Genomic DNA, 23,045 nt, shown 5'->3' on the forward strand with positions numbered 1-23,045 from the left:
ATCTGTGCTGCTGCTTACGGCTCATTAACACTCCAGGCCTGATGTGCCCCGCGTACACACTAGCCAGCCACAACACTAGGCAAGCTTACAGGGGCTCCTGCCCATGAGGTCTGGCCCAGCTGGTCCTTGTGTGTGTGAGTGAGATGTAGCCTGCAGGTGTACAGCTGTGGGCGTATGTTAGAGTTGTGGCGAGGTTCTTCTTAGCACAGGGCTTCATTGCTCTGTGACTGCAGGACGTCTGCACCTTGACCTTCGTCAGGTGTCGGAGACGTCCTCATAGCGCGAGAGGTGTGACATAGCACTTCTTGTGTGGAAATGTGTAGTGTGGATATGTGTAGACACATGATAAGAACGTGAAACCATGGCTTTGTGTAATTCCATTAGCCTTGCTCAAACCTGCTGCATATATGGTCCACTGTCTAACACGTTCACCCGTGGCTACGTACTCCTGTGACTTTAGCATGACACATGATTTTCTTCTCTTTCTCCTTAGCTTCCCGTTAAAATGGGACATCAGAACAACCACACCAAAGTCGGCACAGAGCACAACAAGGAATGTCTCATCAACATCTCTAAGTACAAGTTCTCCCTCGTCATCAGTGGCCTCACGAACGTACAAAAAAATGTGAACAACATGGTAAGTGGAGTTTTTAACACATCTCTTTTAGCTGTTTATTTGACTTTAGCATGAGTAATGGGGATCACTACGTTGCGCGTCATCAACCCTACCTCCTGGAAGGCTTGTGTATTGTGTCAAAACTCCAAGTCAACTGAAGTTTAGGATGCCCACTAAGGGCTGGAAGTGGTGTTTGCCGAATCACTGTGTCCTCTGTGTCTGTAAGCCCTCATCTCCCCTCCCCTCCCCTCCCCTCCCCTCTCCTCTCCTCCTCTCCTCTCTCCAGCAGATATTCGGGGAAGCTGCTGAGAAGAACCTCTACCTCTCCCAGCTGATTATCCTGGACACACTGGAGAAGTGCCTGGTGTCGGTGAGGAAACCCCCATACACTCTACATCTACTGTATCCCTCCTTACATCACCTTTAGTTGGTCTGATAACCTATCCCCCCCCTATAGTTGTTTGTATGTGTTTGTATTGTGTATAAACATTTCTCCATTTTAGTTTTTCCCCAGCCTGTCCCATATTAGTCCTATGACCTCCCCCAACTCAAACAGTTTTCTGTTGATGAATTTAATTGAACATTGCCAGTCAAGAACATTGGCCTCAAAATATTGCACTTATTGCACCAATATTCTAAAACGCTATGGTTGTTCCAACACAACGCCAGCATTACATTGGTTGGATGGATCCTGGATGCCCCTGTTCTGTCTCTCTCTGCTTTTTCCAGACAGACACAGACATACACTTAAACCCCTTCCTTCACTCGTGCTTTCTCTTCCCCTCTGAAATAGGTGCCTCTGTTCTGCGACCCTGCAGCAGTAGATTACATTTGCAGGTGTTTCCTCGACTTGAGTTAGTGGTTTCACAGCTTCCAATGGGATCGCCGGGAGTTTCCTGTATAGGTTTTTCATTAGGGCATGTCGTCAGATGGAAGCCAGCTGCTCTGCTCATGGACTATATGGAACTTTAGTTAGAAATGTAGAGATGTTATTTTTTACACATTTCTAAGTATAGTAATAGCCTCATTTTGTGTTACACTATTTCCTACATATGAGTGAGCTACAGGTTTTGAATGCAGTTGTATGCAGTCTGTCCCAGTATGAGGTTGCCAGTTTGACACAGTAGTTTTGGAAATGAGCCAATGGGAGCGCTTGCGAATCCCAGGTGGGGACATACTGTGGTTGTGCCCCTGAGCGAGGCACTTAACCCACATACATGTATTGCATGTCCAGCTGTATAAATCCGAACTATGTGAGAAGTTGCCTCTGATAACCTGAAAAGCACTCCTTGTTTTCTCAGAGAACCTGTAGAAACCAGCGTGCACACACACTCTTTCCTCTCATCATGTTCCCTCTCTTTTTCTCTGTATTCATCTTTCTCCTGAACAGCAAACCTGGTTTCAAAAAAACAAATAAAGCAACACCTCAGGGCACAACGCCTCTCCTCCATGTGACCTACTTGTTGTGTGTATGTACTGACATGTATGTAACTGATAGATATACACACACACTACATGTTAATGGTTTTAAATGTACAGTACCAGTCAAAAGGTTGGACACACCTCATTCCAGCGTTTTTCTTTATTTTTACTATTTTCTACATTGTAGAATAATAGTGAAGACATCAAAACTATGAAATAACACATATGGAATCATGTAGAAACCAAAAAAGTGTTAAACAAATCAAAATATTTGTGAGATTCTTGAAAGTAGCCACCCTTTGCCTTGATGACAGCTTTGCACACTGTTGGCATTCTCTCAACTAGCTTCATGAGGTAGTCACCTGGAATGCATTTCAATTAACAGGTGTGCCTTGTTAATTTCTGGAATTTCTTTCCTTCTTAATTCATTTTAGCCAATCATTTGTGTTTTGACAAGGCAGGGTTGGTATACAGAAGATAGCCCTATTTGGTAAAAGACTAAGTCCATATTATGGCAAGAACAGCTCAAATAAGCAAAGAGAAACGACAGTCCATCATTACTTTAAGACATGAAGGTCAGTCAATCTGGAAAATTTCAATAACTAATGCTCTTGCGGCTGAATGGGAGCAAGTTCCTGTAAGTGCAGTCGCAAAAACCATCAAGGGCTATGATGAAACTGGCTCTCATGAGGACCGCCACAGGAAAGGAAGACCCAGCGTTACCTCTGCTGCAGAGGATAAGTTCATTAGAGTTACCAGCCTCAGAAATTGCAGCCCAAATAAATGCTTCACAGAGTTCAAGTAACAGACACATCTCAACATCAACTGTTCAGAGGAGACTGTGTGAATCAGGCCTTCATGGTCGAATTGCTGCAAAGAAATCACTACTAAAGGACACCAATAAGAAGAAGAGACTTGCTTGGGCAAGAAACACGAGCAATGGACATTAGACCAGTGGAAATCTGTCCTTTGGTCTGATGAGTCCAAATTTGAGATTTTTGGTTCCAACCGCTGTGTCTTTGTGAGACGCAGAGTAGGTGAATGGATGATCTCCGCATGTGTGATTCCCACCGTGAAGCATGAAGGAGGAGGTGTGAAGGTGTGGAGGTGCTTTGCTGGTGACACTGTCAGTGATTTATTTATAATTCAAGGCACACTTAACCAGCATGGCTACCACAGAATTCTGCAGCAATACGCCATCCCATCTGGTTTGCGCATAGTCCCACTATCATTTGTTTTTCAACAGGACAATGACCCAACACACCTCCAGGCTGTGTAACGGCTATTTGACCAAGAAGGAGAGTGATGAAGTGCTGCATCAGATGACCTGGCCTCCACAATCCCCCGACCTCAACCCAATTGAGATGATTTAGGATGAGTTGGACCGCAGATTGAAGGAAAAGCAGCCAACAAGTGCTCAGCATATGTGGGAACTCCTTCAAGACTGTTGGAAAAGCATTCTAGGTGAAGCTGGTTGAAAGAATGCCAAGTGTGTGCAAAGGTGTCATTAAGGCAAAGGGTGGCTACTTTGAAGAATCTAAAATATAACACATTTTTTGATTTGTTAAACACTTTTTGGGTTACTACATGATTCCATATGTGTTATTTAATAGTTTTGATGTCTTCACTATTATTCTACAATGTAGAAAATACTAAAAATAAAGAAAACCTTGAATGAGTAGGTGTGTCCAAACTTTTGACTGGTACTTTATGTAGATTGTAAAGTATTTTGTCTGTAAATTATTTTTCGTTATGTGTCGGACCGCAGTAAGACTAGCTGTCGCCATTGGTGTCAACTAATGGGGATCCTAATAAATCAAATAAAATCCCCCCAGCAATCGAAGGACTGCCTGCGTCTGGACGAGACCATGCTTGTGAAGCAGCTGCTGCCAGAGATCTGTCACTTCATCCACACGTACCGTGAGGGCCACCAGCACGCTGCAGAGCTCCGTGCCTCTGCCTCAGGGGTCCTCTTCTCCCTCAGCTGCAACAACTTCAACGCTGTCTTCAGCCGCATCTCCACCAGGTAACGCTAACCCTGATCCTGAGGAACTACAGACTGTTGGCTAATTCAGTGTCACTATCACTGTGTTGATTAGCAGTTGATCAGGTGTGTTAGTACAGGGCTGGAACAAAAGCCTGCCCACCCTGTTGTTCTTCCAAGGTCGATGGAAACTCACCTACGTTATTATCTTTTGTGCAAAAATGCATTTGTGTCTTTAAACAGTTCCACCAGACCTGATTTTCCCAGAAGTGTAATATTACAAATGACGTTATGCCCTCAGAAGTAATGATGAGGAAACTGTTCGGACCCCCTTTCCTGCTTATGCCATGTGATAAGTTAATTTGTTCGCATACCTCAGCACTTCAGTTTAGCAGCCAGTCATGGACAAGGTCACTGTGACTGAACTGTTAGCCCAGTCATGATTGAAATCCCTCCCTCCCCACCCAGGATGTTCAGGATGGTGCAACGTTACAGAACGTTCAGATGGAACGATAAAACAGGGAATCCTGTTAGCTCTATTAGGTTAATTGTCCCCCACGATGAAATCGGGGAGGGGACTGTGGATTTGTCTCTGTCCGTTCGTATGTTTGTCACACGTGATATCTCAGACAGCGGTTGCCTGATTTTGATGAAACTTGGATGAATGATGCGTAGAGATACGACATTTACAAAATTACACTGATTGGCCCAAGGGGGCTTCTATAGTAATCAATTGAATTTCCAAACTATGAACAAGCATATCTACTGTCCCATTTGAGCTATTGTCATGAAATGTGGTTCATATATGCAGCCCCTCATGAGCAACACGTTTCTCATGAGGACCTATAAGCTCCGCCCATTAGTTTTTCTAATTACACTTTTTGTCCCCCAACAAACTTTGAACAAGCATATCTCCTGCCCCGTTTCAACTACAGTATTGTAATTTTTTTACATGCATGCATTTCCTCATAAGAAACAAGTTTCCCCTAATGACCGATATAATTTCGGTACATGCAAATGAAATGTCTTTCAACATCTTTTGAATTGGCGCTGGCTGCATCGATATGCCGCACATCGTGCTATTGTAAATCGGAGATGGGACTGTGGCTCTGTCTCCGTCCGTTAGTACATTCGTACGCGATATCTTAGACAGCACTGGCCCGATTTTGAAGGAACTTGGGTGAATGATACTTCTTCCCATGGAGATCCGGCATTTATGTCACGCCCTGGCCTATAGAACTCTAGCTAGTTTGGTCAGGGTGTGAATAATCTATGTTTGTATTTCTATGTTTGGCCGGGTGTGGTTCCCAATCAGAGGCAGCTGTCGGTCGTTGTCTCTGATTGGGGATCATACTTAGGCAGCCAGTTTTCCTGCCTGTGTTGTGGGTTTTTGTTTGTGTTCGGTTAGTGTGGCTTGTTAGTGTTAGCCTTCCGACGTCACGTTTCGTTGTTTTTGTATGTTTATTAAGTTCAATAAACATGGATGCATTTCACGCTGTGTTTTGGTCCGTCCCGTTCATCTACGATCGTGACAATTTACAACATTATTCTGATTGGCCCAAGTGGGTTGCTATAGGAATCAACTGAAATTCCAAACTTTGAACAAACATATCTCCTGTCCTGTTTGCGCTATTGTCATGACATTTTGTTAATATATGCAGCCCCTCATGAGCAACAAGTTTCCCGTAACAACCTATATAACTTTGGTACTTACAAATGAAATGTCTTTCAACTAGGGCTGTCAAAAATAGCGCATTAACGACGTTAATTAGTTGTTTGCTGTTAATTACGTCAATTTTTTTAACGCATTTCACGCATGCGCAGTGTGACAAATTATTCAGGTCAGGAAAGTGGTTGGGAGCTAGAGGCGAGATGGAGCAAGGTGAGCAAAGTGGGCCTATTGACGGATTCAAATATAAAAAGAATGATGATGGTACAGTTAACAAGTACAAGGTTATTTGCAAGATTTGTAAGAAGGAGTTTCAATTTCACCGGAGCTGTTCAAGCTTGAAGTACCATGTCAACGCCAAACATGCGTTTGCTGGGCCGTCAGATTCAGCAAGTGGTTTGCGCCAGACCACGCTGAATGTTTGCAGGCAATTAACAAAATCAACCTCAGATAATTTGACCAACACAATAGCAAAATGGATTGCAAAGGATTGTAGACCCATTAGCATTGTAGAAGACTCAGGTTTCCTTGATGTTTTGCAAGTGGCGTCTCAAGACTCATTCTATAAGCCACCGTCAAGAGCCACAGTTATGAAGAAAATCCACGAGCTCTATGAAAACGAAAAAGAAAAAAGGAAAGAGGTCTTGGCTCAAGTAAATCATATCGCCCTGACAGGAGACCATTGGACATCAGTGAGTAACAACAATTACCTCGGAGTAACTGCACATTTAATCAGTGACACGTGGGAACTGAAGTCTTTTGCGCTGACTATATTAAAAACTGAGGAGCGTCATTTTGCGGAGGCTTGTAAAGAACAGTTCCTGTCTGTTGCACGTGAGTGGGACATCGAGGGCAAGACTACAACCATTGGGACTGACAGTGCACGCAACATGGTTGCCGCAATTCGACTTACACGCTATGAACACATGAACTGTGTCGCTCACATGGTGCAGAGAAGTGTCACAGTGAGTCTTGCTGACAGCGGCTTTGTAAATGCTTTGGCCAAGGCTCGCAAAGTTGTCGGTCATTTTAAGCACAGCCCAGCAAATGCTGCGGAGCTTCAAGCACAACAAGTCAGCCTGGGAAAGAAGCAAGAGCCATTGATCCAGGATGTTCCAACACGTTGGAATTCGACGCTGGAAATGGTAAAGCGCGTGAGCAGAAATAAAGAGGCTGTCATCGCAGCCCTGGACAATCAGGAGCACAAACTCGTTTTGCCGACCGCAGCAGAGTGGGATAAACTGCAGAGGCTGGAGACACTTCTAGAGCCATGCAGGTAAATCAGTCTGTAACTTATCAAATAACATCGCTTTGATTATTTTCTGGAATGAATTAAACCAAGTCAAATATCAATAACATGTATCTATGTAAAAAATAATGATGATGATAATAATAATAATAATAATAATAATATGTTGATAACCACTGTTCTAATAATACACTGTCTCTGTGTGCATGTGTGTGTTTGTGTGCGTAGGTATGTAACTGAGCTCCTGGGTGGAGAGGCCTATGTCTCCTGTTCTGTGGTACTACCTTCTCTCTGCCACTTGCGTCTCAAGATGGAAGCCTGTGATGAGGACCCTGCATATGTGGTGAGATTCAAGACCAAGTTCAAGGAGGACCTAGCATCCCGTCAAGAACAGCTCAACAATGCATGGCTCCAGATTGCTACAGTTTTGGATCCTCGTTTCAAAGACTTGAAATGCCTGCCCAAGACAGACAGGGAAGAGGTGTGGACCACACTTGAAGGGATGCTGCAACAAGAATCACCCAGAAGGTCTTCACAGACACATGATGATGGGCCACCCAGGAAGAAAATCAGCCTTCTGCAAATGGGCTCAGATTCAGAATCAGAAGATGAAGAGGTCCAACCTGCCATACAGAGGTACAGAGCAGAGCCCACCATTAAATTGGAGGACTGCCCCTTGAGGTGGTGGGCATCTCATTCAGGAGCCCACGAGAAGCTGGCCTCACTAGCTCACAAATATCTAGCCACTCCTGCAACCACTGTTCCCTGTGAACGACTTTTCTCAGTTGCAGGTCACATTGTGAACAAGAAAAGGTCAGCTTTACTTTCAGAAAATGTGAACAAGTTAGTTTGCCTCAGCAACTGGCTGAAAGATGATGAAGCTCAGTAGATTTGAAAGGTGATGTTCAAACAAAAAGACCAGTTTCAGTGCAACATGTTATAGTAGTTAGCAACTGGATTTTTGAGCAACTGGATTAAAGAATGGAGGAAAAGGTAAAAGATTGTTCTTTGGTTTGATTTAAAAGTTTTATTGAAAATGTTTTTTTCCACAGATGACTCAAATTGTGCAAAAATGTGGTAGGTCACTGTTATGATTTGACTACATTTATTGCTTTCTGTTCAATTGAATACTGTAAATTGTACATCCTGGTTAAGAGGAATGCCAAAGAGGAAGTGATGGAACATTACAAAGACAAATATTATGGTGTGTAGTATGTTTCAGCTTGATTTAAAACACCATTATTTGGCTGTGTTAATAAACAGACATAATATGAAAATTATGTATCTGTGTCCTGTTATTTATCTTTTGGTATGCATTTCAGAAAAAAAATGGTTAGGATTCAGGTGTAATTGCAAATAGTGATTAATCATGATTAATCCACTGAAAATTCTGATTAATTTGATTAAAAATTTTAATCATTTGACAGCCCTACTTTCAATACAACATACGTTGGAATAATTGTCACTAATTGACACAAGGAGCGATACATCATTTGTGGACAACATGTTTACTGTAGCCTTGTTTCTATCTGCAACATTCTGAAAGTTTCACATCATTGATACAGTCATGTCAGTTTCCTGTCTTGAAGGACGACGGGATGATGTCAAAAAGGCTACCTTTTTTCCCTCTCTTCCACCCCCTCTTCTTTCCCTCCTTTCTACTGAGAAACTGTGGGAGAATAAAATCTCTGGATATCATGTGTTTGACTGGATGAACTTGTTCCCTGGCAGTGTCTAAGAGAGTCCTTATCCATTGTGTTCTCCCCCAGGTTGCAGGAGCTGACAGTCTGCTCAGAAGACACTGTGGATGTCCATGATATAGAGCTCATGCAGTACATCAATGTGGACTGCTCCAAACTTAAAAGAATGCTCCAAGGTAGCTACTCACTCACTCACTAAATTCTTTGTATGTCATACTACATGGATTTTTTAACTCCTGGATTCAGTTTTTTTTTAATCGTTTTTTGCTAATACTCTGTTACTTTTCACTACATCCTCTCAGAAACTACAACTGAATATGATGCAAGACAGAGGAGCATGCCTTGGCACCACAAGGAACCTTTTCCACCATTGGTTACCCACAAAACTACATTATATTGACAAAAATGGTGCACTAGGTAAACAAATAGTCCAGAATGGATGCTTTGACCAATTGGACAAGTTCAGGTAGTTTCTCATCTACTTCAACATTTCCCCATGTCACGCCTCCTGAACACCGTATCCATCTGCAATGGGCAACTAGCCCCTTTACTATTCAGAGCCGTTTTGAATGGCGGTAACAGAACCTACCAATGCTAATTATTTGAAATTAAACGTCTGTAGTGTCTCAGGATGAGTTGTAATAAACTGCTTACACATCTACGATAAATATCCCTTTTGGAGCAATTTCACACCACTTTCAAGTGGCACTGTTGGCGCAGGCTGGTTGAGGCGTCATCCTCTCAAACCACTTCCACCCCCTCAAATCACATTCATCACACTGGCTTCAACAGGCTCATATAATCTACTACAACCATCAACCATCCGTAATTAAAACATTACAACATTTAAATATTTCCTTGAACAAACACTAAATTAGGAAATTCTTCCATAATGACCTACTAATAATCATACACTACCCAAAATGTTGCTGATTGTCTACTGTTTTGTAGTGGTTGAAAAATGTGTAGCAGTGTAACAAAAACTGACAAGGTAGCAAAAAAATTAGCCAACACTGGTAGCTAATAGAGCAGTGTACAGAGGACAGCTGCAGCGCTGGCATTGTCCAATTGGTCACGGCAGCCCCCAAAGAATGGGTGGGGGGAGGGAGGTTTATGAATATTTTTGGTTGGTGTGTGAATAGAGTTTCACATTGTAACTAGCAACCTTACAACGGGCCGACCAAAGACACCACGATTGAGACGACCTTGTTATTTTCAGTAATCACCATAGGACAAGGTTAAAGAGCTGACCCCTGGGCTTTCAGGTTCAGCCAAGCATCCCAATACGGTCAACCAGGCAGGCAGGGGATGGGGTCTGGGCTGGGGGAGTCGAAAAAAAATCTCAAATTGTGTTCCTTTATGCTCTTTTGTGGAGCCGTAGAGGACACAAATCCGAGCAGTGATGCACTTACGGCCCTCAGGGGGGCCTTTGTGACACCAGTCCTGCCTGATTTGGGGATTCTGTTCAGCTGGCGGACGCTGCAGACTGCTTAGTGAGTTACCACAGGCAGCCGTGCTTTGGGGAATGGGAGAAAAACAGGGTGCAGTCACAGGGTGTTGAGTCCCCTTTTTGTCCTCCGTCCACACTGTAGTTGGATCCAGACTGGAATTCTTACCACCATTAGCATTTCTTCTAGCTATTCGTGTGAGAGAGAGAGACAGCGAAGCACTCAGACGCATAGTGAGCTGCAACCCGCTGTGCCTTCACGCTGCTCTGATGATTTTGATACAAATCCGCTCTGAAGGCTGAGGTCATTCCAAAATAAATAGTGTTGAAATGGAGTGGGGGTGCGGAAAATAACAAAAAACTGCAACAAATAAAAGCAGCCTGTTCTGTTGTTAATTCAGTCAGGGATGTGGCGGCAGGGCTTTACAATGATGGAGGAGAATCTCATTCACCACAATGTTAATCTGTTTAGATATCAGACAACCAGGCCCCAAGAAGGCAGCTTGCCATTTGCTCAGACAAGTGCCCAATTTATTTTATGATCCCGGAAACAACAGTAATAGTTAAAATATATTGGTATTGCTTGTGTTCTCACAAAACTTGATAAACACACTCAATGTCTGGCACAAACCTGCATGAGGGAAGCAACAAGATCTGAGTGTTAACCCTGAAACCAGGACTAAGACCTTGACTACACACTATGTTCCATCTATGTTTCAAGGGCTGGGTGGGGCTCATTTCATGTGCAGAAACCTGTGAAAAAGGAAGTTGGGGTATTTGATTTTACAGGGACATTTTGTGGAGGACATTAACTTACTCTGATCCCTGTGTAGTAGTCCCTACGTGGATTCCCTGGAACCATGGGACCTACAGAAGACTAATACAAAAGAAAAGGAAAATACTGGGCTTGTTAATAATATGTTAACATTAACAGTAAAACAAAACCCATTACATATTGTCCTAAATCGGGAGAAAAGAAATGAGTCATTTTCATCTGATTCAGGATTACGAGAATACTACTATTGAGAGCTGCATAGCTTGACAACCCCCCCAAGCATAACCTCCGACCTTACAGAACAATAACAAGTGACGCACAGCCTCATTAGACGCTACATCAAGACCAGCGAATCAAACGGAGCCTCCAAATAACAACTACTTAGTTTCCATTTTCCTCCACTGCTCCATCACACCAGCTTCAGGTATTTGTGCCTTGTTAGCCACAAAATAAAACCATTATCATGGGTCCCTGGCTCGCGGCAATTAACTGGCAACAGCTGCACCTCTCAAGTGCTGAGGGAATGGAACTATATAGGCCTACCACTATGGCTGCAATATGATTATAATAATAATAATAATATGCCATTTAGCAGACGCTTTTATCCAAAGCGACTTACAGTCATGCGTGCATACATTTTTGTGTATGGGTGGTCCCGGGGATCGAACCCACTACCTTGGCGTTACAAGCGCCGTGCTCTACCAGCTGAGCTATGCGGAGTAGGGAAGAAAAAAATAAGAAAACAAGTGGCAACTTGGTTTGAGGACATACATTTTCAACACTAGTGTTCACATTTGACCTGGGATTGGAACACTACATTGTATGCCATTTGAGATGATGTTGTGAAGCATAAGGGTCAAGGGTCCAATTCATCTAATAATTTAACTGACACTGCATTTTGTTATGCATCTTGGGTTGCCAGATAGATAGGACAGTAAAATTTAATACATGTCCACTAGGAGAAATAGCCTGTTCCACATTCCAGGAAAATAAACGGAAAAGGGTCTTAAATTATGACTGATGCGCTTTCCCATACCCAGACAGAGGATGTTTCAAATGTCTACACTAGGCTTACATAGTCTGGATTCTCAAATGCAATTCCCCTCAGGTGTGATGGAAAGAGATCTATTTTTAAGATCTAGCCGACATGTGACTGCTGGTGGATGAATTCCCAGTGGTTACATAATGTCAACAATCTATGAATGTAGTGTACTTGGCAAGTTGACTGCTTTCGTGTTTTCTACCTTCATCAGTCTTGTTTTTTTAAAGTTCTCTTTATTTTAAATGCTGCCCTATGTACATAGTCCAGGGTTTCCCAAACTCAGTCCTCAGGACCCCAAGGGGTGCACGTTTCAGTTTTTGCCCTAACACTACACAGCGGATTCAAATCAAGCTTTGATCATTTGAATCAGTGTGTAGAGTTAGGGCAAAAACCAAAACGTACAGCCCTTGGGGTCCTGAGGACTGAGTTTGGGAAACGCTGACAGTCATTGAACACTGGTCACCTTAATAAATGTTTACATAGTGTTTTACCCACTTCATATGTATATACTGTATTCTAGTCATGGTTCATCCTATACAGCTACTGCTGTACACCTTTTCGATTCATATACTGTCTATACACACCACCATATATTATATTCCAGACTCCGACATTACTCTCCCTGATATTTCTTAATTCCTTTATTTTTGTGTATGGTTAGGTATTACTTCACTGTTGGAGATAGAAACAAGCATTTCACTGAACCTGCAATTACATCTGCTAAATATGTGTATGCGACCAATAAAGGTTTATTGGACTTTTTACGTCTTGTTACAAGCATACATCAGTAAATACCAGAGGTGGGACAAAGTCATTGTTATGCAAGTCACAAGTAAGTCTCAAGTCTTTGCCCTCGAGTCCCGAGTCAAGTCGAGTCAAAGATGAGGCAAGTCCCAAGTCGAGTCAAAAGTCAAAGCCATCAAGTCTCAAGTCGAGTCCAAAGTCCTACCATTTTAGTTTCGAGTCATTTCAAGTCCTCTTACCACAGAAATAAAATGTATACAAATCATGTATGTCTGTAAGATTTGTATTTATTTAAACCTTTTTATACAATAACATTAATCAAATACAGCAAAAAACATAACATTTAATTTTCACAAAAAAAATGCTTGTATTTGAACAGCATATTGCACTAGAACAATGCAGAGAGAGAGAGAGAGAGAGAGAGAGAGAGACAGAGAGAGAGACAGAGAGAGAGAGAGAGAGAGAGAGAGAGAGAGAGAGAGAGAGAGAGAGAGAGAGAGAGAGAGAGAGAGAGAGAGAGAGAGAGAGAGAGAGAGAGAGAGAGAGAGAGAGAGAGAGAAAATGGTTTACGGGGAAGGACAAACACCAAAGCTCTGGAAGTAAAAACAGTGTGGGAACCTGCACTGCAAATGAACAGATCTTACTCCATGTGAAACTCCTACCACAGGAGAGAGAGAGCTGTGTGGACAGGTGATGAGCAGAGAGTGAGTGTGTGTGCGCGCATGCGTGCTGTGGACAGGTGGAGGGAGGCCCCTATACTGCATTGCATTTGCAAAAGATCAAATTGGCCAAAAGTCTGTCAGTCATTTGTGCACGATGGGGACGCAGAATGATGCCACCATGGCTGAAAACTCGCTCCACTGGAGCACTAGAAGCAGGCACTGCCAAGACTCGGATGGCTACTTGAAAGAGTGAAGGAAGAGTCTTACTGTTCAGTGCCCAGAACAAAAGGGCATTCTGTCCTTCTGCCATGTCAATGTAGTGACTTAGCTGTACTGCTGGTGGGGTCCCAACATCCCTTTTCTGCCTCTTATGGTATGCAGCAAACAGCCCTTCTCCTTCCATGTCCTCTAGTTCTTCTTCAGCAGGCACCGGCACAGGCTGCTCTGTCTCTGCAGCATCTTGCAGGATCAATTCTAAAAATAAAAATAAAAACGTGTCACAACAGCAGAAACAAAAGAGCCCTTATTTCTGATGTTGATGATACTGTTCAAGACTGAAATTTTTTATTATTGTTAAAGTCAGATTAATATCACATTAGATCCTATATCAGATTAAGATCAAATTATTGTACGTTGCATTTAAGTTGCATTGCAAGTCAATAATATTTACCTTTAACTCGTTGTGCCACCTCTGCCTTGATGTCACGGTTGACCAGCACATGGGGCTCAATCCACAGCAGACAAAAGGCTGGATCCAAGGCAGCTGCTTTCAGGTAGACTGTGTCTGAAAAGGGGGCAGTGATCCCTTCTTGAGACTGGGCCATTTTTACATTAATGAAGATCCCAAGAAATCTTTTTTTCAGGGATGCCTGCAGACCTCTGACCAGGCCACTCAGGAAACGAACTTGAGGCTTCAGCTTCTCAAGATGGTGATTGAGGGACAAGATGGATGGAACAACTGCACTGATTGTAATGACTTTCTCCCCCTGTGTCAAATCAGTTGCTTCTCCGAACGGTTTTAAGATGTCCACCAACTCCTTCAGCAGATTCCACTCTCGTGGTGTGAATGACAGTTCTTTATGCCCGGCCTTCTCAAGAACTGCGCAGAGCTTTTGCTGATCACAATGAAGGACTGCTTTTACCTGCCGCAGTGTGGAATTCCACCTCGTGCTCACTGCAGCAGGGATGCCTCTGTGCTCCCCAAATTCACCATCGAAGATGTCTTTAAACGTTGTGCTTGTGTGGAGCAGGGAGCTAAGTTTTGATAACTTGGAGAGAGAAGGACATGCCGCTTTTGTTTCTTTCAAACCGTCTCCCACAACCAGCTGCAATGTGTGTGCAAAACACTGCAGGCGCTGTTTCTTTGCCATAGCAGCATCGACGGTTTGCTGGTCTTCTTGGGTTAAGTCATGCCATAGCTCAGGATCATCAAGATTATCTCCAGCATCTTCATCTTCCTCCTGTTCGCTGGGGAAGCAGACTGTAAATGCCTTGCGCATGTTAGCAGCATTGTCACTAATTATATAGTCCAATTTAGCTTTGATGTTGTATTCATCACATATTGCCTCAAATTGGTCACAGATTCGCTCTGCTGTGTGAGAGCCTTTGAAGCGGTTGCAGGCCAAGAGATTAGTCTTTAGCTGTACCCTCTCTGCATCTCGCTCCATCCAGTGCACAGTGACACCAAGGAATCCCCTCATCTTTCGATCAGACCAAATGTCCACAGTGACTGAAACATGGTCAGTGTTGCTCAATTGAGTTTTTAACTTTGACCGTCTCTCCTCAGCAAGGCTCTCTGTTTTTGTGGTCAGCGTTCGGCGACATACTGGGGTATACTTGCTGTCCAGCACAGCCAGAAAGTGACGAAAGCTCTTATTTTCCACAATAGACAGAGGGAAATTGCAATCAATAATCAAGTCAGACAGTATCGCATTGGAGATGGCCTTCTGCTGTGGGTGGGTCAGGCTGTAACGCCCTACACGAGTGTCAAGGAATTGTGAGATTGAAGGCTGTTGTGGTTCATCTACGATGATTTTGTTCATCTGGTATTCTTCATACCTGTAACAGAGAAGAATATGAAACAGATGTCAGAAAATCCTTTACAGCCACACATGTTGTATTTGAAACTACTCTTTACTCATATCAATGTTGTTGTGTTAATATTCATTGCCTATTGTACACTACGGTTTACGATAATACATTTCAGTGTCAGTGTATGCAATATTAAGAATATTTTCACTGCTTCAAAATTCATAAGAAAGCCCTTTCCCTCAAGAAACTGAAGTCATATGCTTTATAGCAGTGGTTTTCAAAGTGGGGACGGGGACCCTTGGGTGCCGCGAGGGGGTTCTAGGGGGGCCATGGCAAGTTGGCATGAAAAGTATAGAAAAACAAAATAATTGAATAAATTAAATAACTAAAGTAAACCAAATTAAACCAAAAATAAGCTAAACAATATTCCCATTAGTTAAGAACTGCACTATAATAATCTATTGCATCTCTGAACATTACTACTATAATCGTTATTATTTTATTATATACTGTATATATCCCAGTGGTGCGCTGCCTCACAGACCTACTGTAGACTACGGTAGCACTCTGTCCATGCGCTGTCTGCTGTTTGGGCATGATATGAAAAGGGAAGGCTAATGGTGGATCTACTGTGACTGTGTTATCATTTTCCTCTTTACAATGTATACGTCTTACTATGTTTCCTGTTGTACTTGGATGGGTTTAGGGATGCACCAACTACATCCGAGTTGTGAAAGGGGGTGCATTCATTGTTTAATTGTGATATTTTGTCTTCAGCGACAGTTCAGCTTAGTTGTGATTAACCAAAATTACATAAACGACCTCAATGAGGCAGCACACCAGCAACTCTGAAACTGAATTCTAAAACGCTTAACGTGAAAAACGCTTAACGTTGCTTAATGCTTAATATACTAAGACAGTAATATTATAAGACCAAACTCTGCAAATATCATATTAATAAAGCATACTATGTACAAAACATCAGATGAGCCCAGAATACATAGTAGCCTACATAAGACATGTTAAGCCTTTTCTTATAATGGTTTTCTATGGGAGGAAAACACTTAACGTGTTGTTAAACGTGTTTGCGTTCATATTCTGGCCTCATCTGATGTTTTGTACATTTAGTATACTTTATTAATATGATATTTATAGTTTGGTCTTTTAATATTACTGTCTCAGTATATTAAGACACGTTAAGCCTTTTCTTATAATAGTTTTCTATGGGAGGAAAACGCAACGTGTTATTAAACGTGTTTGCGTTCATATTCTGGGCTCATCTGATGTTTTGTACATAGTATACTTTATTAATATGATATTTACAGAGTTTGGTCTTTTAATAACACTGTCTTAGTACATTAAAGAACGTTAAGCGTTTTTCACGAAAGCGTTTTAGAATGTCCATATAATAGCAGTTCAAAAATCCATATTTTTGTAAGCATGAACCAGCAAGGGAGACGTGCGTTTGTCTCGTTGATACAGTAAATATGCAGCAGCTAGCTAGTAAGTTACGGTACATCCGATAAGGTGCGTAGCATTCGTTCAAAACTTACCTTTCTTTGTGCAACTTCAGGTGTCGAACAAAGTTGGACGTTGTGGCAGCTCCGTCTGTAATCTTCGATCCGCATGTTTTGCAGATTGCAACTCGTTTTTTGTCGACTACCTCGTAATTTTTATAGCCAAACCAAACTATCTTCGGTATCATTTTGACAACTGGCGCGTTGTTGCTTGATGTGCTTCATTGGTTGTCTTGCAATGTGCCTGCTTAGATGCTGTCGAATCAAAACAACGTGGGACTACAGTGATTGGATAACGTGCAGGCAGCGCGCGCTCCCTGTATGCATACAGGTGGATGGTGCACATTTTTTTCACAGATGCAGATAAACGGAGAGCGGCGCGGCCGTGTGAAAAATTTTTTCCCCAGTTTTCATGGGAAGTAGCAAGTCTTCTCGAGTCATAAGGCGCAAGTCCAAGTGAAGTCACGAGTCATTGATGTTAAAGTCCAAGTCGAGTTGCAAGTCTTTGTACATTTTGTCGAGTCGAGTCTGAAGTCATCAAATTCATGACTCGAGTCTGACTCGAGTCCAAGTCACATGACTCGAGTCCACACCTCTGGTAAATACTAAAACTCCACTGAATGGCTAGGTTTTTACACAGACAAATTTTCACCTTCTACAGACAGAAAGGGTAGAAAATGCATTTTTGCAACACATTTTAAGGTGCAAGTTGTGTATTGCTCAGAATGCTGTAACCCTGTCTAGGATTTCCGAATATGTATAGATTGGATATATCCTGAACAACCCTAATCAGGTACTTACTTATTAAAATTGTTTAAAAAAAAAAAAAAAAGTTTGTTTGGATTTCAATTAGCCAAATTGAATGGCCATTGATGACTATCCCTATTCCTTGATTTGCAGCTCACATCGTACCAAAGGCAGATAACTAAGGACGTGAATATCCTCTGCAAGCTGCCAAATACAAATCTCAGACATAGGGCAGAGGGGTTACAAAATGATCAGTAGTGCAAGAATTAGCTAGCAGCTTACTGCATAGTCTGAATTCTTTCTCCAACCCGCGGTTAAATATTTTGGGACGAGGAAAAGGGGGTGAAGTTAAGAATCAGAAGTGTGGGGTCCCTCCTCTCCATCCTCGTGCCCAGAATGTAAACGAGTGCGATTTGCTAAAAGTAGAAAAGTATTCAAATCGCATCAAAACAAGTAAACAAAATCACTGATTGCGAAAATGAAAGCACTTTTCAAGCCAAATATATTCGCTGGTTGGCATGGCTCGCCGCTGGAGTGGAGGTGGGGATTGTTCTCATTCTTTAAGAGGCTAGCTACAGCTAGCTAGCTTTCTAACTATCCAACGCGCGGGCATGATCACTTTGCCAACTTGCTTGCTTTTTATATTTAGCTAAGTGGTGGCCAATCCAATTTATAAACATACACTGGTGGACTTGTACTAAAATCTGTCGAAACACAAATATTCGACAAAAACTGGGGGGAGACCGACCAGATTTCCCCCCCCCCCCCTCTCGAGCGTCATCCATACCTCACAGCTGGAAGTCTGGGCTTGATGTAGCGAGCTAGCTAGCTAGCTAGCTAGCGTTAGCTTGTTTAGCGGATTGCTCATAGGCTAGCCAATATTAGCTAGCTAGCTAACGCTACCATTGTTTTGCTTGAATAGGTCTACTAGAAATCTACGTTTAAAATCACCAGAGGCAACGACGCATTACACATGTAGTAACATATAGATGTAGTTAACCAAATTTATCACTCAGATGTTACACTTACCTGGAATAAAAATGTACTCCAGCTCGGTTCCATTGCAACACTTAAAATCTGCAGGAAACCTAGAAGGAATCTACAACAAAGCAGCTAAACATGGCAGCTGCTACAACTTCCTGTAACGCTCCGGCCTGAACCATTTCCAGTTGACTTTTATGGGACGTTAGAGATTTTTCAGAAATCAAGATATTGTAAATTGGCTTGTATTAAAATATTATTGCTATAAAACATGTTTCTAATATCTATGTATTGGAAAATTACTGAATGGCATATGATGTGGCACGTCAAACAGTAAAATATGTACTACATGGAATGTGGCCCCCCATTTGACAAGTTTAACTAGTCCATTAGAGCGCCTTCGAGAGATGGCATAAAAGTAAATCATTTTCAATATGCCATCGTCAAAGTGGTTACCGATTGTGCCGCTATATATCATTACATTATGCTACAACACAAACACTAGGGAAAAAGCAACATGTTGTTTCTATACAGTTTAGCTACTATTAGTCAACCCCTTCAAATCTAATTTTAAGAAATCCTTTCAAGATTTGCTGGGATATCAAAATATTGTCATCCACACACAAATGCATAACACAATTAGGATACAACATATGCATAACATGAATTTATATGATTGAACAGATATTTCCAAAAATGTGATCAGCACCTACCATTTGTCCATTATCTGATAACCACTACGGCCTTGCTCTATGAACTGTAATACTGTTATGATGAGTCACTTACATAGATGTATATAATAATCACTTACCACAGCAGTCACGTCTAATTAAATCAGTGAAACAATAAAACTGTGATTTTTTTCCAGATTGCATTTGGTTACGGTCATATCATGTTGTTATGTTGCTCTCAGGAAAAAAAGGAATTGGGAATCCCTTTGCGTCATCCATCATCAATAAGTAAATTGATCACTTCCCACTGTATATAAGATTAGAAATCAATGCACACACTCAATAGTTCACAGAAAACCCAGACAACTTTCCACACACAGTGATTAATAACACCCATTCAAATCAATGATTTGGTCACGCAGCCCAGGGATTGGGCATCCAACTCAAATATTGCAAGTCAGACACAATCAAATTTGTGGACATACAATTAAGACCTTGAAATTATTAAATGCCCAGTGCAGTCAAAAACGTGATTTACCTGTGTTTTCGGAAAGTATTCAGACCTCTTGACTTTTTCCAGATTTTGTTAGGTTACAACCTTATTCTAAAATTAATTAAATGTTTTTTTCCCCCTCATCAATCTACACACAATACCCCATAATGACAAAGCAAAAACTGTATTTTAGAATAAATAAAAGCCGGAAATATCAAATTTACATAATTATTCAGACCATTTACTCAATACTTTGTTGAAGCACATTTGGCAGCGATTATAGCCTCGAGTCTTCTTGGGTATTTTTATTTTTATTTTTTTACGCTACAAGCTTGGCACACCTGTATTTGGGGAGTTTCTCCCATTCTTCTCTGCAGATCCTCTCAAGCTCTGTCAGGTTGGATGGGGAGTGTTGGTGCACAGCTATTTTCAGGTCTCTCCAGAGATGTAGTCCTCTGTAGCTCAGCTGGTAGAGCACGGCGCTAGTAACGCCAAGGTAGTGGGTTCGTTCCCCGGGACCACCCATACACAAAAAAAATGTATGCACGCATGACTGTAAGTCGCTTTGGATAAAAGCGTCTGCTAAATGGCATATTATTATTATTATTATTATTATTATTATTATTATTATTATGTTAGATTGGGTTCCAGTCCGGGCTCTGGCTGGGCCACTCAAGGACTTTCAGAGACTTGTCCCAAAGCCACTCCTGCGTTGTCTTGGCTGTGTGCTTAGGGTCATTGTCCTGTTGGAAGGTGAACCTTCGCCCCAGTCTGAGGTCCTGAGTGCTCTGGAGCAGGTTTTCAACAAGGATCTCTCTGTACTTTGCTCCGTTCATCTTTGCCTAAATCCAGACTAGTCTCCCAGTCCCTGCCACTGAAAAATATCCCCACAGCATGATGCTGCCACCACCATGCTTCACCGTAGGGATGGTGCCAGGTTTCCTCCAGACGTGATGCTTGGCATTCAGACCAAAGAGTTCAATCTTGGTTTCATCAGACCAGAGAATCTTGTTTCTCATGGTCTGAGAGTCTTTACGTGCCTTTTGACAAACTCCAAGAGGGCTGTCATGTGCCTTTTACCAAGGAGTGGCTTCCGTCTGGCCACTCTCCCATAAAGGCCTAATTGGTGGAGTGCTGCAGAGATGGTTGTCCTTCTGGAAGGTTCTCCCATCTCCACAGAGGAACTCTAGAGCTCTGTCAGAGTGACCATCGGGTTCTTGGTCACCTCCCTGACCAAGGCCCTTCTCCCCCGATTTCTCAGTTTGGCCGGGCGGCCAGCTCTAGGAAGAGTCTTGGTGGTTCTAAACTTCTTCCATTTAAGAATGATGGAGGCCACTGTGTTCTTGGGGTCCTTCAATGCTGCAGAAATGTTTTGGTACCCTTCCCCAGATCTGTGCCTCGACACAATTCTGTCTCGGAGCTCTAGGGACAATTCCTTCGACCTCATGGCTTGGTTTTTGCTCTGACATGCACTGCCAACTGTGGGACCTTATATAGACAGGTGTGTGCCTTTCCAAATCATGTCCAATCAATTGAATTTACCACAGGTGGACTCCAATCAAGTTGTAGAAACATCTCAAGGATGATCAACGGAAACAGGATGCACCGGAGCTAAATTTCGAGTCTCATAGCAAAGGGTCTGAATACTTATGTAAATAAGGTATTTCTGTTTAGTTTTTTAAATATATATATGATTCTTTTTTAACCTGTTTTCACTTTGTCATTATAGGGTATTGTGTGTAGATTACTGAGGAAATTGTTTTATTTAATCAATTTTAGAATAAGGCTGTAACGTAACAAAATGTGGAAAAAGTCAAGGGGTCTTTATACTTTCCGAAGGCACACTATGTGGTTGGAATAATACTGTGCAAATGATGATAATGCCCTTTTAGTGTAAGAGCTGTTCGAAAAGACCGCCTGAAATCTGAGCCTGTTTTGGTGGGATGAAGTTTTGGCCTGCCTGGTGTCAACACTTAATTAGTTAATAGACCATAAAGAAAGAGAGTTCCAAACCTCTCTGCCAATAACAGCTCATTTTACATTTTCCCCTCCCCACTCAGACCACACAGTCCTAGTAAAATTCCTGCTTGAGAAATTGGTCTTTGCTAAGAAGCTATTTTAGTTTATTTTTGACAATTTTAATTGAAAACAATCACAGTAAGGTACTTTGTTACCCAGAAAGGATTTGATATTGAGATAAAAACGACTGCATTGGCCCTTTAAATAAAGCCATTTCCTATACTGGGCCCCGTGTAGCTCAGTTGGTAGAGAATGGCGCTTGCAATGCCAGGGTTGTGGGTTCGATTCCCACAGGGGGACAGTATGATTTTTTTTTTTTAATGTATGCACTCGCTAACTGTAAGTCGCTCTGGAAAAGAGCGTCTGCTAAATGACTAAAATGTAAAAAAAATGTACATACATAAACTGATCTGCTAAGTGGTACATGATCTTTACATTTTAGTCATTTAGCAGACGCTCTTATCCAGAGCGACTTACAATTAGTGAGTGCATACATTATTATTTTTTTCATCATGACATTACAGTAGGTACATCAGCTGTCTACTCAATAGTGCAAAACTTTATATTGCATGAGATTTGCGTATAAATAATTTCTGAAGCATCTACAGTTTATAGGTCCTATAAAGGGTTTATTTATTATCAATGGGTCTACAGTTCTAGGCATGACAATCCTTAGTGCTTACTAAGCTTAGTTAGCAATGTCTTTGTCTTTAACAGGTTGGTGTTTTCAGAAAGCCAGATGCTTCCTCAATATTCTAATTTAGATGAACTCGATCAATCATTCAGTTATTTATCATATTTGGCCCACTGGCACTGGCTGCCCTGTAGTTTACATATGACACACACACGGACCAGACCTAATCCAGCCTTTCAGCCCAACCACACAAAGTAACAATTTAATTTGTGCCCTCACAAACTGCAGGGGAATGGTCCTGATGTCCTCTGTTCCAAAGCCACAGTGTATGGACCACACCATGATGAAGCAGAGACATGGATGCTGCGGAGGATACTGAGGCTTGGTCTTTACATTGGATCCCATGATGGACATTCAAGTGGATGGATAGACTCTAAACATACTTATTTTAATGGAGATATAACCTGTTCTGTGTGTTTAATCTGTGGACTTGGATTGGATCCATACATCATTGATGCAAGCTGCTTATAGGGTCTTCAGAATACCATTTGAAGGGATACCACAGTCCTGTTTAGTCCAGACAGTTCCTGGAAGACCATTTTAGTGAACTGTATGTATTGTGAGATTTGGATCTCTGTGTTA

General features: G+C 42.0%; 2 protein-coding genes across 2 annotated transcripts in view; one reads left to right on the forward strand and one right to left on the reverse strand.

Annotated features, from left to right (window-relative positions):
• LOC311101897 (uncharacterized protein) overlaps nt 1-18,760 on the reverse strand; it is a 58,222-nt gene extending 39,462 nt beyond the window's left edge. The window contains exons 1-2 of the mRNA XM_084143133.1: nt 18,635-18,760; nt 10,905-10,964 (exon numbers count right to left, since the gene is read on the reverse strand). The gene's annotated coding sequence lies outside the window, so the exon portion shown is untranslated. The remainder of the gene's footprint in view (nt 1-10,904; nt 10,965-18,634) is intronic.
• Nucleotides 695-23,017, forward strand: LOC311101983 (neurofibromin-like; the record flags this gene model as incomplete). The annotated part of the gene is made up of 5 exons (XM_084143211.1): nt 695-745; nt 903-986; nt 3,874-4,064; nt 8,710-8,816; nt 22,692-23,017. The coding sequence occupies 5 exons, from the start codon at nt 695-697 to the stop codon at nt 22,703-22,705; spliced, it is 447 nt and encodes a 148-aa protein (XP_083999337.1). The 3' UTR covers nt 22,706-23,017.
• Nucleotides 23,018-23,045: the final 28 nt, after the last annotated feature.

This window comes from Coregonus lavaretus, assembly GCF_964263955.1.
Source record: "Coregonus lavaretus genome assembly, chromosome: 26".
NCBI classification, from domain to species: domain Eukaryota; kingdom Metazoa; phylum Chordata; class Actinopteri; order Salmoniformes; family Salmonidae; genus Coregonus; species Coregonus lavaretus.